The sequence below is a fragment of the Theropithecus gelada genome, unplaced genomic scaffold (genome assembly GCF_003255815.1).
Source record: "Theropithecus gelada isolate Dixy unplaced genomic scaffold, Tgel_1.0 HiC_scaffold_15884, whole genome shotgun sequence".
NCBI lineage: Eukaryota > Metazoa > Chordata > Mammalia > Primates > Cercopithecidae > Theropithecus > Theropithecus gelada.
This window is the reverse complement of record NW_020257641.1, coordinates 2,070,987-2,090,050: the sequence shown is the minus strand read 5'-3', so window position 1 is coordinate 2,090,050 and position 19,064 is coordinate 2,070,987. Positions and strand designations below refer to the sequence as shown.

General features: G+C 51.6%; 1 protein-coding gene across 3 annotated transcripts in view; it reads right to left on the bottom strand.

Annotated features, from left to right (window-relative positions):
• Positions 1 to 302: 302 nt before the first annotated feature.
• The window catches only part of LOC112617156 (metalloreductase STEAP3), a 42,180-nt gene continuing 23,418 nt past the window's right edge, over positions 303 to 19,064 (bottom strand). For all 3 annotated transcript variants that reach the window (XM_025373898.1, XM_025373900.1, XM_025373899.1), the window contains 3 exons: positions 17,295 to 17,822; positions 10,705 to 10,869; positions 303 to 2,916 (listed from right to left, as the gene is read on the bottom strand). In XM_025373898.1, the coding sequence (XP_025229683.1) occupies positions 2,635 to 2,916; positions 10,705 to 10,869; positions 17,295 to 17,822 (975 nt within the window). In that variant the 3' untranslated portion in view covers positions 303 to 2,634. The remainder of the gene's footprint in view (positions 2,917 to 10,704; positions 10,870 to 17,294; positions 17,823 to 19,064) is intronic.

The window sequence follows — 19,064 nt, the reverse complement described above, 5'->3', positions numbered from 1 at the left end:
AAGGCCTCAGACTTCAGACCACTCCAGGAAGCCTTCCTTTCACATCCCGACACACCCCCCCCCGCCGACACTCTGTCACCTGGATCTTGCCCATTTCCTCCCTGGCATGTCCCTTAGTCCCTTAGGTCTGCACATCTGCCCTTCCTCATTGGCCAGCTCTAGCACAGATCACTGTGTTCACCTTGGCAGTCCCAAGTCCTTGCATACTGCCTGCCTGAGAGCAGGCTCCAAGCTGAAGGCCTCTGGAGTCAGTGGATGAACGGATATGTGATCTACATGGCAGAAATAAAAGCCTGAAGCTCGCAGAAGGTTAGGTGTTTATTTGCACTGCTTTTTAGACCGTCTACCAGGTTAAAAAAAAAATTACACAGACTCTTTTGAAGGCATAGATTTTAGATACCAACCTCCGACTGTGGCATTTGGGGTTTCCAGAGCATGTTGTGGAGGCACTTTTGTACCCAGAGGCACATGGAATTTACCAGGCTGTAGGGAGCGATGTGCTCTCAGGGGCTGCTGCTGCCAGTAGCCTGGTGAGGTAGGGAAGACAGCAGTGGACACACGGTCAGGGCCCAGTACACAGCCCGCCTGCCTTTCATGTGCTGATTGTCCAGCAGGTGGCACCTGTTCCCTCCTGCCACCCACCTTAGAATCGCTTCCCTCTTGATGAGCACCTTCAGCCAGAGGTGTGTGGGAAGGGGAGGACGTGCACTGGGCTCTGCTCTGTGCCAGTATCTTTGGTATAAGGAGCCATTCCCTGGCCCAGGGCAGGCAGCCAGTACCCACCAGGGTTGGGGATCATTGTGGGTCTCCCTTGCCCATGCTCTCTCTGCCTCTCATTAGTAGGGAATCGATGGGCCCTTGTTATGCCAAGGCAATGCTAAAATCTCTGCTTTACCTGCCCCCTTCTCAGCGAGGCTCTCTGTGGGCCACAGCTGATGCTCCATCAGTGCCAGTTTATGAGACAAGTTTCTACTGCTCAGCCTTGGCACGGCAGATGGAAAACACCAGCAGGAAGAGCTTCCCCGGCATGGCCTTCCCTGCGTCGGTCATGTCGCAGGGAAGCCTAATGAGCTATCCTTGCGGTGGGCTTTTCTGCTTTTCACTGAAGAACCCTCATATGCTCCATAGACATGAGCTCATGAAGCCTTCCTGGGGGGCAGGGGCAGCCTCATCTGTGACACTCTCTCTGGGCAGCTTCACCGGCCCTACTGTCTTCCTTCTATCAGAAGATGCCTTCGGGCCCAGGAGACTTATCAAGACCTCACCCCCTTTGTCTTCAAAGATGCTTTTTTTTGGTGACAGATCACCCTGGTTCTGCAGCGGGTTGGGGGCTAAGCCAAGAACACCTGTTTCTCCACAGGGGAAGTAAGCTAGAGTCAGGAGGAAGCAGCGAGGATGGCATGTGACTGGACGACAGACGTCCTGTGGCCCCGGCGGTGCTCTCTCCTCTTGTGCTTTGGGGCAGCAGCATTTTAGGTGTGTAGCTTTGGTGGAAACGTTGCTCCCCACTGTTTGGAAGTGTAGTGCTCCATGAGGAGGAAGTTGGAGCCAGTGTGGTTTTCTGGGTCCTCTGCCAGAGGACATCTGGAGTCCCCAATATGTTTCCCCAGGAGCGACTTAATGAAGACAATCCTTCAGCCCAGGCAGGGTCCCTGAAAGGGCTCAACGCTGGCGCGCGGGGAGCTTCACTCCCTAGTGTGTCCTCTCGCTCTGCCCCTTGGGCTGATTTCTAAAGGGTCTACTCTAGGCCTTCCTGGGAGATGTTCAAACTACAGATGGAACGGGTGAGAAGGCACAGTGGTTTAAAGGATGCTCATCACCAGCTTAAAGGAGGGAAGGAAATGACGCTTTGTTCTCAAGCCAGGTTCACTAATGGCTCTGGCAAGGAGGTGACTTCGCTCTCACAGGAGGATCCATTTGCAGGCTCCATGGTGACTTCTGACTTTTAGGGAAAATGTCTCCCCCACTCAGCCAGGATGAGGTGCAGCAGCTTCAGCCCAACCCCCCCATCCTCCCACCACCCCGCAAAGGACCAGGCACAGACTCCAGGCCGACTGCCTGATTTTGCTCCTCCCCAGTCCTCCTGCTGCTGCCCCAGGTGGAGGGAAGAGATGCGGCCCCTGCTCACAGGCATCAGGGGTGACTCTGGGCGGAGCTGTTGCTTTCCCTCCTCCTTAGAGCTCCAGCTCTGCAAGAGCCTTGGGGGAGTAGCAAAAGGGGAGTTGTGGGGGTGGGATGGGCAGGGATACATCGAACCCACCACAGCACAAGCCTCTTCTGTACAAAAAGTGTGTATATCTCTGCAAATGTCACAATAGCATGATCTGCTCTTCTCTTAACATACGGCACTTGCTTTTAAATCTACAAGTTGAAATCTCAGAGACCCAACTTTTTAGCTAGCTATGTATAATTGCAAATCCTGTTATATATGTGGAATATATGTAAATACATATCACACATATGTGTGTATATCATTCTGAATAGTATTGCATACATTTGAGTCCCAGGAATTTGGACCTCAAACCTCCTATTTGCACACAGTTATACCGCTCTGCACCACCAAGGAAAGAAAACCTAACAGGCCCAGGGCACCGTCCCTCGTGTGCCTGGTGTCCAGAGCCCAGGGCAGGCACCTCATACGTGGCTCGTCTTCTCGGCCAGGGCATGGTCCGTGGGCAGCGTGAACTTGATGGCGCCGTCCCTCTCCCAGCCCCTCCGGATCCTGGTGAGTCTGCGGCTGATGCAGGGCAGGAGAAACAGGGCTTTGGCCAGGATGACGACGCACGGCACCAGCAGCGTGAGCGTGAAGGTGGGAGGCAGGTAGAACTTGTAGCGGCTCTCCTCGAAGGCGCGGGTCCAGCCATAGGTGAGCGTGTGCAGTGTGCTCAGCACCAGGGCCACAAAGCCCAGCGAGGACTGTGGAGCGAAAAAAAGGCTGGAGTGAGGGCAAGGGGATGACAGATGCAGCAATCCTGCCAATGACTCCTCTGTTGGCCTGGCGGAGGGAAAGGAGGGTGGTCTTAGCCCTTGTGGCTCTGGGTTGGAACCCGAGTTCTATCACTGTTAGTGTGATTTTATGATAACTCTCAACTCTCTATGCCTCAGCTTCCACAACAGGAAAATGGGAAGAATGCTTCTATGCTGAAGGTGTCTAAGGACTGACAAATTCATGCGGATTCCTTACAATAACCATATAACCATGTTTTTTCCTTAACTTGGTTATTTGTATCTCTGGAGGCTGCTGGATGATTTCAGATGGAATTAAGTTCAAAGAAGTTTAAAAAACAGTTAAAGCCTGCTGCAGTGGCTCTCGCCTGTAATCCCAACACTTTGGGAGGCCTAGGTGGGAGGACTGCTTGAGCCCAGGGGTTCGAGACCAGCCTGGGCAACACAGTGAGACCCTGTTTCTTCAAAAAATACAAAAAAATTAGCCCGGCTGTGGCAGCATGTGCCTGTTGTCCCAGCTACTTGGGAGGCTGAGATCACTTGAGCCCAAGAGGTCAAGGCTGCAGTGAGCCAAGATTGTGCCACTACACTACTACACTACTGCACTCCAGCCTGGGTGACAGAGCAAGACCCTGTCTCTAAATATATATATACACATATACATGTATATGTGTGTGTGTGTATACAAATTTTACTAGTTATGTGTGTATTTTAATGTATATTAGAGTAACAAGTGTCTGCCTGTATACCAAAATCATAATTTCACAGATAACATTTGGCCTAAGTTAAGATCAGATAAAAAGTGGACTGATTTTAAATTAGCTTGAAGATAAATGCAGAGTAAATAATTTACAGATGGCATGTGGATTTGGCACCAGTAGTGAAGGCCCACTCATGGGGCCTGTGGTCTGGGTGACCTGGCACCATATAGAAAGCCCCAGAACACCACACAGATGCCCTCTGTGCATGCCAGACCTTCACCTCCCGCCCCATGCTGGGTTATAAATATCCCGGGTGGAAACCCCGCTGGGCCTACTCTTTCCTCTGGAGGAGATTAGTGACCGTGGGGAGAAGAGACCGTCCAACTCCAAATGGAAATGGTGCCAGCCATTTTACAATGGAGCTTCCCACCCCTTGAACCACGTGTGGGCTTTTGTGGGTCACTTCCAGCCAAGAGTGACTGATCCACCACCCAAAGCGTGACTTTCTGTAGGAGCTGCAATGTGAAAATGGCTGGGAAGTGCTGCTCTGTGACTCCAGCCTCTTGGCATGTACGAGTTTTCATGGACCACAAAGGAAGAGATCCAGGTTCTACTGTTGGTGCTGGTTCAACTGATATGAACCCTGGGCAGTCCACTTAATCAACTTCAGTGGGAGATAAGTAATTTCCAAAGCTAAAGTCAGAGGGGGAAGTGCTGGGTAGGCGCAGTCGCCTCCATCTAGTCCCCTAGACAGGGCAGGCAGTGACACAGCAGAGGGCACTGAGAGCGAGGGAAGAGTGGCACAGGGGGGCTCTGACTGAATTCTGCGAGCACTGGGGAGCCACTGAGAGCTTTGGGGCAGGAGAGACCATGTCTATTACACAGGGATGGAAATAGCAATGACCCATCAAGCAATGAACACATAATGCATTTTCTCCAAGGAGACATCGCGAGGGTGTAATTTAAATGTGGCGGCTCACCGAGACCTCTGGGTGGTCTCTATGGATTCCCTTCTAGCCCGGCTTGTCGGCATCAATCCAGAGCCTCGGCTGACAGATGCTTCTCATTTGCACTCCCCTCAGAAGTGTTTCTAAGTGGGTCTGATTCCACACTGGGCCCTGTTCTTGCTCCTCCCTGGTGTGTGTGCGTGTGTGTGTCCCTTCGTTTGCGCCTGCTCCAGAACAGACACCAGGACGGTGAATGTCAGTGAGTGAAAGAACATGGTGTGGGAGAATTGCTTGTAATACTTTTGCTAAAGATAATAATAAACATTTTCCAATGGCTGCACACTACAATTTCACAGACAGGTTCTCACGTTCAACATCCCTGGGCCCAAGTAAAATAACCAAATAAAACCTTCTGTATCCTTCCTCACCCTCTTTGGTTCTTCTTGGCTTTGTGTCCACTTCTAGAATCTTCTTGGCCCGGTCTTTAACAACTTCTGGCTCACCACGAAGAGTGAGGAAGCCACTGTGGGCTTTGTGCTGTCACTCACAGTGAATTCCTATCATTTTAATGTAGTCACCTCCTAAAGAGAAGCCTCCTTGACCGTCAATGGCACATGTAAGCAAATCCTTGCCACTTCCGGAAGTGTCTATCAATAATTCCAAATCCCCTGCAACTTCTCAGGCACCCCAACTTTTCTAAATTCTAATCTCTTGGTGTGGAAGACTGTGGTTAAAAAGGTCCCCAGAACCGACCATCAAGAAAAAGTCTTGGCCGGGCGTGGTGGCTCATGCCTGTAATCCCAACACTTTGGGAGGCCGAGGTGGACGGATCACCTGAGGTTGGGAGTTCAAGACCAGCCTGACCAACATGGAGAAACCCCGTCTCTACTAAAAATACAAAAGTAGCCAGGTGTTGTGGCACATGCCTGTAATCCCAGCTACTCGCTTGAACCCGGGAGGCAGAGGTTGTGGTGAGCCAAAATCATGCCATTGCACTCCAGCCTGGGCAACAAGACTGAAATTCCATCTCAAAAAAAAGAATAAGTATTGATGTCAATCACCCTAATGTTCCCCAGCCAGGTTCCCAGCCCTAATTAACTGTGGGCCCTCCCACCCCTCCTCATTGTGGACTTACTGGTGTTGCTAAGATGGCTGGGCAATGCCCTTTATCCCCGAGAGTTTGTCACTCTGTGGCTATCAGACTGTGGTTTTCAAACCTTGCTACACATTAAAATCACCCGGGGAGCTTGCTTGGGTAAAATATTAGTGCCCAAACCCCACTCCCAGAAATTCAGATTAAATTGGTTTGGGGCGGGACGTGGGCATCTGTTCTTTTTTAAGGTTCGGCAGATGAGGCTGATCTAAACCACTCATGTAGGAGACTGTCGTCACCACACCCTTCTAGCTTCAGGGTGAAAAGTCCACACGGGCCCCTCTGCTCAGGTCACTTGACTGGGGAAGACCTGGACCTATCTGTTCCTTAGACAAAGCCCCACTGAGAGCCTTTTGGCGCCCACCTCTGTGTCGTGGTGCTTTTCCAGAAGGTGCGGCAATGGGAGCCCGTCCAGGCCTGGAAAGCCAGCCTTAGTGGACCCAGTGAGGTCTTTGCATCTCCCTCGGGCAACGTGCCCTGTGGCTCCAGTGTTTGGTCTGTGTGGGCCGCTGTCCCCAGCCCCTGATCTAGAGAGTGATGAATTTTGCTGGACACTCTGGGCTCTGCACAGGGACAGTGTGGAGACACTGCTCCAAGGCCCACCAGTGGCAGTCAGCTCCTCCTGTTCATATATCCTCATGCTTGTGCCATCCAAAATCCCACGGTGCAGACAGCAGGAAGCTCCAGCCTCAGGCTAGTGGTTCATAGCAAGGACTGACAGCCAAAGGCCAGCCAATAACAAAGGGCCTTTGACTTTCCTGTCCCAGTGGGAAGCCTGCATGATTCCAGAGAGTTACTTTCCCGAAAACTCTCCTTGGGAACAATTTAAAAATCCCGGAACCCAAAGAAGCCCAAAAGAAGGAGAGGGATTGTCATGAGGCAATTAATAAGATCTCCAAGCTAGGGCCATTTTTATTATACGTAAGCTTGTTAGCAAAAAAGAAACAGCCAGGTCGTTGTAGCTCCTGCTGGTGCTCAATTACTGCGGCACGAAGGGGCTTTGGACAATCGCTCACGAAGCTGGGGTCAGGCTGGTCTTGTCATTATTTCAGGCAGGTGGCTGGAGTGGGCAAGGTCACAGGCAGTTCCTCTCACTCTGGGAGAGAACTTAGGTTCTGAAAGCTGAACCCTCATTTTTCTGTGCAGATGAGCTGCTCTGACTGGGGTATTTTGCAGTCTAACATCTAATAATGTTTAACTGGCTGAATTGGAACAGTTAGCACAACCCAAACCAAACCAAAACGATAACAAAAAGTACCCAAAGGAACACAGAATAAAATGTAAAACTTTGAAAACAGCTTTGGGAACAAAAGGATAAATGCGAGCGCAAGTGACCTCTTTGTGGAATCAACACATTGTTTCAATGGTTTTTAGCTAAATAAAGTGTCTGAGATGTTCAAACCAGAGCGACTTCACCTTGAATGGGGGCTGGGTAAAATGAGGCTGAGATCTACTGGGCTACATTCCCAGGAGGTTAAACATTGCTAGTCACAGGATGACATAGGAAGTCGGCTCAAGATACAGGTCATACACACCTTGCTGATAAAACAGGTTGAGGTAAAGAAGCCAGCCAAAAGCACCAAAACCAACACGGCCTCTGGTCATCCTCATTGCTCATTATACACTAGTTATAATGCATTAGCATGTTAAAAGACACTCCTGCTAGCGTCATGACAGTTTACAAATGCCACAGCAATGTCAGGAAGTTACACTATATGGTCTAAAAAGGTAAGGAACCCTTAGTTCTGGGAATTGCCATCCCTTTCCTGGAAAACTCATGATTAATCCACCCCTCATTCAGCATATAATCAAGAAGTAACAATAAGTATAAGCAGCTGGGCAGCTATGCCGCTGCTCTGACTATGGAGTAGACATTCTTTTATTCCTTCCTTTCTTAATAAACTTGCTTTCACTTTACTCTATGGACAGGCCCTGAATTCTTTCTCGCGTGAGGTCCAAGAACCCTGTCTTGGGGTCTGGATCAGGACCCTTTTCCGGTAACAAAAGCATTACAGATCTAGGGGTCAGCCACGGCTCCTCAAGAATCATGGCTGTCCCCGTGGCGTGGTGTCTGCTGTGGACATGTGTGTAGGGGAGGGTGATGGGGCTCAGGTAGCTTCTCACTGGCCGTGCTAACTTTAAAGGAGAAGGTTGCAGCTTACCTTAAAAGCCAGCATGCCACTGTTGGCTGCATGCATCCTGCATTTAACGTGTCCAGCTCAAATCCTCTCAATGACCATATGGGGTGGGCACAGGCACAAGTGAGCAGCAGAAGCTCCGAGAGCCTAGGAAACTTGTCTGATGATGCAGGGCAGGTAAGTGGGGGTCTTGGGACTGAAATTCAGGTCTTCTGGTTCCACTGTCTGTGTTCCCTGCACTGGAAGTTGCCACACACTGTGGCATGCGCACCTATCAGTCACTCAGGGAGCTGCAAAAATAGACTGCCAGAGCCATCCCTCAGCATCTGGGTCCATGGATGGGAGGCAGGCCTGGGTTGTCAATTTCTCAACCTATTTGACAGGGACTCGCAGTAAGAATCGTGTTTTCCTCTGCTGCCCGGTAGACAATGAGGTATGCTACATTTGCAAATATAACTAGCAAATCCACATAACTGAAAAAGTATCCTGACAACATGCAAAACACTCCACTGTTTTCTTTGCCATTCTATTTTATTTCATTTTTAAAATGCTGCTTGTGATCCACGGAATCAATTGCATGATCCACTAGTGAGTGTCCACCAGTTTGCAAACACTGACCTGGACCACTTTTAGGCCCAGCGTTGGAGTTCCCTGGCCTCTATCTCACTGTCGCCTACTGAACTCAGAAATGGATGGCTGGTAGCTTAGTCAGGGATAATGGAAATGTGGCCAGATACCCTAAGAATAATAGCAACATGCTTTTTATTTTTCTTTCACACATAATCTCCTACTGTGGCTCATAAAATCCCTGTAGGGCATTAACTTGGTTTTTCAGGGGTGTAAACTGAGGCTCTTGGAGCAGACATGCTCTGCCCACACTTACAGAGAAGGGTTGCGGGGAGGGAAAGCTGGAACCCGGGCTTCCCAGGCGACGCTGACAGTGCCTCCTCCGTATTGACATCTGGTTTTTGTGGATGGAAGGCAGGCATTGATTTCCACAAGTAAAATCCTGCCTCTCTACCCACCTAACACCACCCCGCTCTTGCAGTGGCAAAAGGACTGTCCTATTTGTATTTCAACGCTTTCATATGTAAAGTAGAAGGCAGCTGCTAGGGTCTCAGTCAGCTCTTGCTAACAAAATCAAATCCACCGGCTTTCTCTGGCAGCCAGAGCCAGGGCATGTAATCTATGGCTGCTTAAGGGAGCAGCTTTCTGGTGAGGGGAGCAGCCTGCGGTCGGTTTTAATTGTGGATAAGCCATGCACGCCAGATACTTCCAGGTGGGAAGAGGAAAATCCTAGATTTGAGTGTGAGACACATGGGGATTAGTGGCAGATAAATAAAATTCTTCCCCTTCTCGTATGCTAGCATGTGTCAGCCCTGAGCCCTCCTCCAGGGACCTTCTGAGACGAGCAGAGTCAGGGAGATTCAGAGGCAGACACACTTTAAAAAATACATGGCTACAACTCTGTGTTGTTCCAATGGATGTGAAGCATCCCTGGTCAGGAGCAATTAATTTGGATTACGTAAGAGCATTACGCTGTCACTGTCCCTGAGTCCTGTACCACGTCCTCCCTGCACAGATTTCTGTTGATAGTGGGGGTGGATAGGATGGCTGTTCTCTGCCCTGATACAATGGCAGGATACAGCATTAGTCAGCTCCCACCCAAGGGAGGGGAGGAGTTAATCCGCCAACACTGACCGCAGATTCTGTGTGGAGAACAGTGGGAGATGCCAAAGAAATGTAAACAATGTCCCCGCCTCCGTTTCCTTTATCATGGAAAGATGGCTCTGCCTGTCTTGTTCTCTATTGCATCACAGGCCTAGCAGGATGCCTGGCCTGCAGTAAATGCTCAATAAATGTTTGTTGAATGAACAAATGCAAAAAGAAACTTGCCACTAGCAGCATTTCCCAGAGTATGTTCTGTGGAGTTTGTTTGTTTGTTTGTTTTGGAGACGAGGTCTTGCTATGGTGTCCAGACTGGACACTTGAACTTCTGACTCCTGGAAGGATCGCTCAAGCCTAAGTGATTCTCCCACCTCAGCCTCTGTTAGTAGCTGGGATCCCAGCCACATGCCACAGTGCCCAGCTTGTGGAGTGCTGATAGCTGTTATTTGGAAAAAAGGAGGGGGAGGGTGCTAATGCTCCAATAAGTCTGGTTGACAAAGGTTTGTTTGTTGTACATGTTATTAGAATTTTTGATGTGCCAAAGTGCATTGTGATCTCTTAGAGGGAAGTAAATCTTTTCTCAAATTCATTTGATGACAGACCTCCCTTTTCCGGATTGTTTCATAGGAATGGCATCCTTGCGAAAAAGCTGTGCTGCATCCCCTACAAACTGGGGTCCTAATGCTTGTCTCCCATCCACGCTGCATGAACCAAGGGGTTAAGGGGAACAACAGAGCCAGGCTGAGACGAGGGGTGGAGGGTGGTGGACCAGGCTCACTCACTCCCTAGCCCACGGACTCCTACCTAGACCAGCAAAATGTCCAGTGACTTCATGTCATTCAATTTTGTTTGGAAAGCTCAAGAATTCTAGAAGCTGAGAACAGTGGACCCAGGGCTCAGTGTCCTGGAATGTAATGTTTTCCCATGCCTGTGTCTGGCTTCCTCATGTAGTGGCAGGTTAAGTTTGTAGCGGGCAGCCCCTATCAGGAGGCTTGGATGGGCCCTCTGGGTCAGGAAGGCCTGGCATCTCACTGAGTGGTCCTGCTGTGCGGATGATCAGAGCCCAGGCAGTTCTCGAAGGTGGAGCACTTACTCATGAGAGGTGGCCAGGGCCACGCTGAAGCTTGCCGGCGGACGAGAGACTACTTTACCTGAACGAAGCTGAACTCCCTCCAGTTGAGCGAGTTTGCAATGGATGGCAGTGAGGTCACGGCCAGCAGGGACAGCGTGCCGAGGGCCAGCACTCCCAGGGAGAGGTAGATCTCCATCCGCCAGACCTCCTCCTCTACCCAGAGGTGGCTCTTGTTGGCCAAGACCTGACATGGATGGAAGGAAAAGAAGGAAAACCATGAACGCTGTGGCAAAGGCTGGTGCCCTGGGAGGGCAATGATGAAGGACACGAGAAAGATGATACGGCGGGTACTCACACTGCACCTGACACTACCCGGGTCTGTGACAAGCATTTCTCAGGCACTAACTCATCGAATCCTCAAAACCATCCCACGAAGTAGAGATCACTGTTATCCCATTTCAGAGATGGAGGAAATGAGGCACAAAGATGAAATCACTTTCCCAAGGTCACATGCAGCTAACAGATGTAGAGCTGGGGCCAGGACCCACGCACTCTGGTGCCAATGACTGGGGCTTCTGGGGCTTTCACACATCTGCCCCAGGGCAACCAATCAGAACAGTCACATCAGTAGAGTAAGGAGTCAACCAGAAATCCAGCCCTTAAGCATGGCTCCGTCTCACGGTTTTCTGGCCCCAGAATCCCAGGACAGGAGAGAGGAGCTCTTCTAGCTCAGAATCCCCTCAGCCAATGAGCTCACACCCTACTGGCTGCTTCCCTTCCCAGCCTGTTTCACCCTGAGCCCTCCGTCTTCCTGGACCCCCACACTGCCCCTGTCACTGGCTCACACTCAGGACATACAAAGACACAAGCAGACACTGAGCCCCCAACACTCCCTGACCCAAAGCTCTCAGCCTCCCATCTTCCTACCCAGTTCTCTACTTCTGCCTGGGGCACACAGCCTTGGCTCAACTTTGCCAGGCAAGAGAGACTGACGGCCATTCACCAAGCAGTTCAGCGAGCACTTACGAAGCACCTACTGTGAGCCAGGCCCTGGGCTACAGAAAATAAAGATACTTGCCTTCACCCTGCCCTCTGAGAGATCTGGGGCCCCCACCAAGCTCCAGGACACATAAATTGGGGAGCCCGTACGAACCTGGAGATTTCTGACCCTTCTCTCCCCACCGTGCCACTGAGCCCCCTCCTAACCCGGCCAACGCTCACTCGCACAGTGCCCTCATGAGGAAGAACTTTTATCAAGGTGCAACTAGACCAGGTAGCAGAGTTCGTGGAAGTCAAAGTGTTCTCTGCGAATCACTGTGAAATGCTGGTACTTTAATTCTATAATGTCAGCAGAACAAGGAACAGTATTTCCATTAGAAGATGTGACTACACTTTAATAGGCTGCCTCTCAAAATAGAATGACTCATACAGGTTTTTTGAGAAACAATTTCAGCAGAAAAAAAAATAATAATAACATGAGCTCAGTTACCAGATAAAATGTTAAAAGTGAATCCACTAGGCTGAGCAAAATGGTTATATAGCTTATAAGAGAAAGTTTAAAGAAACAGAGAAAATGCCATCCATTGAGTGCTTTTCCTGCAATTTGTGAAAAATGATTGCCTCTGTTCTATTTTAGGGCAGGCCTGGCTCACTTTGGTGACTTTAAGCCACTAAGGGACCAGGAGTCTGGGGATCCAGCCTCTTGTCCTGACCACCAGTGGCATGTGACTCTAGCAGGTCTGTCTCTGGGCCTCAGTTTCTCTACCTGGGAGGTTTGGATGAGGTCATGTCTGAAATTCTCTTGATTTTGCTTGTGTGCCTGCTGTGGTTGAAGTCACCATTAGCTGGAAAGGCATGCAGAGGGCGGAGAGGTCTCCTCCGTACCTCTGCCCAGAGAAGTCTTACTCACATCTCGCAGCATGAATTGAGTAAGTCATCTCCTCGCTGGAAGTTGTTTGTTCTTTAACTCTGCTTCATTAGTCATTCCTCTCTGCGTCTCGGGAAGATCAGGCAGTTAATGTCACAAGTCAGAGTTTCGATGATTACACACACACATACCACATTGGCTTGCAAAATGTCTTGTTTTTTTCCTCTAATATTTCTTCTCTGCAGTGACGCTGGGAAGGGAGGGATGAGGTGGGCAAGGGAGCAGTGGATGGCGAAGAGCCACATGAGGACTGAACCTAAGCCAGCCTTAGGAGTCCATGAGATTCTCGGTCAGCCTATTAAACCACAGTGCTGTGCTCAGAGCTCCCCGTTGACCAGTGGCGCCCATGGCTAACTGGAACAGAGGTGTAATAGCTCGCCTAGTAAGTCTCTATGTTTAGAGATGATCAAGTTCGCCACCTTGAGAAGGCGAAGGAGAGTCATCATCAACAAGAGAGGGAAAGACAGCATTCAGGTGTGGGATTTCCCTCTAGGTTGCAGATCAGACGCTGAAGGACCAGTGGGGCTGCAGCATTAGCCCCTCTCCATGTCTTCACAGCGGGTGATGGATGGGAAGGGAGTGGTACTGACTCACTGCCTGCCAGACTCAGAGGAGGAGGGAGTGGCAGGGTGTGGAAGGGCAACCTGGGGGGCATAGAGACCACAGGCCTGGATTCTGACGCTGACTCTGCCACTGGTGGGCGGTCATGAGACCCTGGGCAGTCCCTTTCCTGGCTCATAGCATCCTTGTATCTTGCTGTGTTACTGTAGGACTAAAAGCATTACATTTGTGGAATGAGTAGCATGGGACAGGCACACAGTGGGCACTTAATGTAATAAATGGCTGTTGTTCTCAGTGGCAACAAGGCAGTTAGGCTAGTTCTTGCTCCAAGCTCTACGTGCACTCCTCTTAAGATGCCTGGTATTGGCTTTGTGGTGGGCAGTTAAAAATCAGTCACTCAGTGAACATGCGCTGGGAACCTGTGTTAGGAACCATGGACCCCAAGGTGTGGAAGACCCAGTCATGGACCTCTGAGTCGGGTATGAAGCAGTGTGTAAGAAAAATAATAGTATTTACAAAATACAACAGATTACAGAGGCACGTATGGGGAAGTCAGGAGAGAAGCTAGGGGAGCTTAACAGAGGTAGGGTTTTGAAGGAGGAATAGGAGTTTGCAGGAGGAATAGGAGTTTGCAGGCTGTCAAGGTGTCCCAGCGTGGGCATGCCAAGCCACGAGGAATGAGCTCTGCCCATTTAGAGGACAGTATGGGACCCAAGTGTTGACATGTCACAGGAGAAGGGGAGATGAGGCTGTGGAGGGAGTCTAGCTGCGTAGTTAGGGTTCTACCATTATCCCAAGGACACTGGAATCACTGAACCTTTTCAGCAGTGACATGGTCAGATGAGCGTTTCAGACTGACCATCCTATGCCAGCCATGTGCAGATGTAGCTTGGGGTGAAGGTAATAGGAGAACAGAGTGCAGCTTAAACATTTCTTTGATCTTGATCTTTGATTTTGATCTTGAAATGTGTACTTCCAGGGAAATACACAAGCAAAACCAAAGGCCCTGTACAAATATCAGTTATTGTTGGTAATAATACAGTCTGTAAACATGGTCTCAAAGGTTTTCCCTACAGTTGGGATACAGCTTTGCCTCCTAATCTGCAGACTCAGGGCTGTAAGGAAATCTTGGAGGAGTTTCTTGTGCCTGGACTAACGTGCTCCCTTGACCCAAGGGCCCCGTGGGCAGTTGGGGTGGTGAGTGGATGTGTGGGGACCCTGTGGTGAGATGCCCACGGGCTGGCAGCAGAAGCCACATATCAGGCCTGAGCTGCCCAGAGGCCCTGCTGTTTGGGGCTGAAGGCAGAACAGCCTCAGGTGCCCAGGCCCAGAACCGCGGGCATGGCTTACCGCGGACCGTCCAGAATCTACTTGGATGTGTCCAGGCTTGGGCACCTCCCCACATCTGGGCTGCTGTGTGTCAAGCCCCTGCCTCCCTCTGACCATCCACCCGACATACCCACATCAGCCCTGGTTTTGCCCTTAAGAACTCTGCAGAACAAGTTTAAGCCCCTTTGCGTGAGAGGCCTTCGGTGTCTCTGACTGATCTCGTCCTGCGGGAGGGATGGTTTCCTGGCAACCTCACCAAGGCCTGCAGCCCTAAAGAGTTTTGGGAAGCAGGGAAAATTACCTTGCATGAGCCTCTCTGTGCCCTGGTATTTGCATCAGGGCAGGATTGGGTTAACAGAATATCAGGGAGAGCCTTGGCAGGGCAGAGAATTTAGACAAAGGCAGTTGGAGGGTGGCAGGGGAGGGAGGGAGCAGTGGTGTGTCTTGCTGTGGGGGATAGTGGGCACCGTCACCGTTTTACCCACTGCTGCTGGAAATACCTGCCAGCTCAGGGGAGAGGGAGTGGTCGTGGTCTCTTCCATGTAGATCTGCCCCCTCCTGGGCAGCAACATTGTACTAGTCCCCAAGGAGCCCCGCAGAGCCTCCCGCCAAGGGGCTGGCGCTGTGTAGAAGTCAGTAAGAAAATATCATCAAAGAGCATCAAAAACATTAGCACTAGGAGAGAGCTTGATCTACCCATCAGGGCCCCGAGGACATAAGAGGGGCGGTAACTTGCTCAAGGTCAAGATCTTTGTTGCAGTCAGCGATGCTGGAGAGCATGAGTCCAGGCTCTAGCCTTCAGGCCTCCACACTGCCCCACACCAGCTGAGGCAAGGAGCCAGATGCTTTGTGTCTTTCTTACTCCTTTCTGTGGCCCCAGGGCCTGGCAGCATAGGTGCTCAGTGAATGAGTGAGTGCATGACCTAGTTCTGAAATCATTTACTCAATTGTTACTTTGGTTTCCCTGTAGAAAGCAGCGTGGGTATAAGCATGGATCTGGAAAATAGCTGGATCTGAATCCCAGCTCTGCTACTTACTGGCTGTGAGACTTTGGCCAAGTTACTTAACCCCTCTGTGCCTCAGATTTCTCATCTATGAAATAAGGATAGAATAGCACTTGGCCTACAGGGATGAGATGGGGTTAAATGAATTCACAGTGGTGTATGAAGCTCTTAGAATGGTTCCTGGAACACAGCTTGTTAAGGGTTCATGACTGATTTCTTCCCTTCCTCTCATTTCCATCAAGCATCTTGTTTTTCTGCCTGAAATCTGGGGTTCTTCCTTTGTCTTAGGAAAGTCTGAGCCCACAGATATCTGTGGGTGGCAAAGGATGAGGGCAGTTGAGTAGCTGCTGGCAGAGAAGCAGCAACCCTGAGAGTGAGTAGGGGCTGAGGTCTGTGGTTCTCAGGAGGTGCCCAGCCCTGCTTCCCAGTCCTGCCAATCCCCCATCCTCAGAGGGGAGGGCCCAGCCTCAACAAGGTCCCTGCATCCTGAGCAGGAACAGGAGCTGCAGGGGCTGCCAGGCTGGAATGAGGGGTGGATGAGAAGTGTCTCACCAGCACCTGGGCCGAACCCTGTTGGGTGACTGGCGTCCTGGAGTGGGCAGGACCTAATTACCAACCAGACCCAGGGCTGGGCACTGGAGGTGGAATTCATTTGGAGAAAATAAAGAAAGACAGTGTTGCTTGAAGACGTGAGCTTGGGACAAAGAATCAAGCCCCGTGAGCTTGCGGACCAGGAGGGAGGATCAGGGGCCTGTTTCTGTGGGCACAGGTGCCAGCTGATGCCTGGGTGGTCCCCACCTGGTGTGGCCTGAAGGCCCTCCACTTCCCAGGAATCCTGCTGGCAACCAAGTGCCATATGGATTTTCTAAATGAATGATTAATGCCACCCCCAGTAAAAAACAAAGAACAACAACAACAAGCCTAAACCTGGAACGCTGACTCCTGCAGCCTCCCCCATCTCCGCTGACAGCAACTCTCTCTCTCAGGTGCTCAGACCCAAACCCCAGAGTCATCCTTGACCACCCCACAAGACCCCGGGCCCATTCCAGCAGCAATTCCGTGCACTCCAGCTTCACATGTGCCTTCGGGATCTCCTTGCTCCTCCACTGCTCCCACTGCCTCCAGCCTCCACTGCCTCAAATCTGGGCATATGCACGGCCTCCTCGCTGGCCCCAGCAGCTAGCTGCTTCTGACCTCCTACAGTCTGTTCTCAGCCAAAACCCAGAGAGAACCACTTAAAATGTCAGGCAGATCAACGCCTAAATTCAAACCTTCACCAGCTCCCTCTTTCACTCAGAGCCTAAGGCTGAAGCCCTTCCTCTCAGGCCTCGCCTGCCACCCGCTCCTTGTTCAGCTCCAGCCACATGGGCCTCCTGGCTGCTCCTCCAACATACCAGGCACCCTTCTGCCCAAGGCCTATGCCCCGTGGCCTGCAACACCACCCCAGCGGCCCACCAGACCCTCTCCTCTCCTTCCAGCTCTGCTCACATAGCACTCACTCTGCAAGGCCTCCCGGACCATCTTCAAAACTGCACCCCCACCACCCACCCCTGCTTTCGTTTGCGCCTTAGCACTCCTGATCCTTTCAACGCCCACTATAATTCACTGCTGTATTTTGTTGAAGTCTGCCCCAGCTGGGATGTACCCATGGGGGCAGGAATTCTCATCTGCTTTGTTCACTGATACTCAAAATCTTGGGCAGGAGGATGTGGGTGCTGCCCCATGAGAACAGAATCTGCAGTTGGCACCTGGGCTGCACCTGTGGGTATCGGCTGCACCTGGTTGGTGGAGGGCACTGGACAAGCATGTGCTGAGTTGCCAGAGGGAGGAAGGGCGTGGGATGGGTACCTGCTTGACTGCCAGGTTGACCAGGTCGTAGCGGTGGGCACGGCGCAGCGGCAAGCAGAAGCTGTAGAGGGCGTGCAGGGCGGCGCAGAAGAAGCTGAGTAGCCCGATCTGCTTGCGGTGCTGCAGCCAGTGGTCCAGCCAGTCGGGGAAGCGCTGGTACTTGGTGCCGCGCCGCAGCTGCAGGGCAGCCGCCAGCACGCCGGGCAAGTACACCAGTGACAGCAGCACATAGGCCACGCACGGCAGCGTGGTGTTGACCACGGACACGGGCAGCTTGAAGAACTTGTTCTGGCTCTCCTGCATGTAGGGCTGCAGCACGTCCCGGACGAAGTTGTAGGCATAGAAGCAGACGAAGAGCCCTAGGGCCAGCAGGGTGGGCACCTTCCAGGCCGGGAGGAGGCGCAGGGGCATGGCCTCCACTTCCCGGGCTGATGCCAGGGATCCCATGTCCATGGGCATGAAGCCCATGGTGAGCGCCATCTCCGAGACAGCACGCTTGGCTTCCGGCTGGTCACTGCAGATGGGCACCTGTGGGAGGAAAAGCGGGGCAATCAGACGGGGTCACAGGCCACAGGAGTGGGCAAGGCCTCACTGAGAAGCTGAGGAAACTGAGGGCCAGAGGAGCAGGGACTTGTCCAAGTGAGCTGCCAGTCAATGGTACAGGTGGGAGCTAATGGGACTCTAGCTCCCAGGCCAGGGGCATTTTCTCTGGTGCCAAGGCCTCCCAGCCTCTGGCCCAGCTGCCCAGCCAGGCCAACTACTCAAGATGAGAAGCTGCGAACAGTAAGCTCCTTGCCCAGCTCATGGACATAGCAGTCACAAGGAAAATGCTCATCCAGGCTGTCCCCATGGGCCCCTGACATGGCTATCGCCAAGGCTGTGGCCTGCCCTGGGAGCCGCTCAGCAAAAGAGTTTTGCATATGGTGCAGGATGGGCAGTGGTGGCTGCAGCTCCATCCCTCAGTTCAGAATCGCCCCCTTGATGATGTCTCTCGGCTCAGTAGGGCCGTCAGTCAGCACATAAGGTCTTCCACGAGCCAGCTCCAGCCTGCCTTCTCTGCCTTGAAGCCCACTGCTCTGACCCACGAGGTCCCCCTGCAGGCACATTGGAGTCCTCAGATCCCAAAGCACTCTGTGGGCCTTGTTGACACTGCATTGGTCAGTCTAGTCTCAAAACACAGACTGAACACCTACTCTGTGCTGAGCTTTACATATATGATCTCTCTGCCTTGCCATGAGCCCGCAGGTAGGTACTATTGTCTTCATTTTTCAGATGAGAAAACTGAGGTCTAGGAGCTTTGTTTCTTATCTCTGTGCCTTTTCAGATTGTTCCCTCAGACTGGAATGCACTCCTGCTCCCTGAGCCTGACAGCCTGAGGTGGGCCCAGGTCAAAGCCCTCCTCCAAGTCTTCTCCAGCCAGCCTGCTTGCTCTGTTCCCTCCACGCCCTGCACCCAACACTCCCCACTGTTCCTCCTGGTCCATACCTGGGAGTCCCGTGATGCAGCCTGCATTTAAGGTGCTGTAGTCAGGTATAGCTGGGCACCTTGAAACTGTCTTACAGAGCCTGGCACCTGGGCTGGACTCACTGGTGGAAGTTCTCACACACATGGAGTCTGGCATTCTTTCGCCAAGAAAATGCATTAAAAACCAAGGTGGCATTAAAAACCACCTTGTCTTGGTAAGAATTCCTCGTGGCAAGAAATGTATGCAGCTCTAGCTGTTCCGTGGAGCCATTATCTAGCCCCAGAAAAACCCGCTGTTGACTTTTC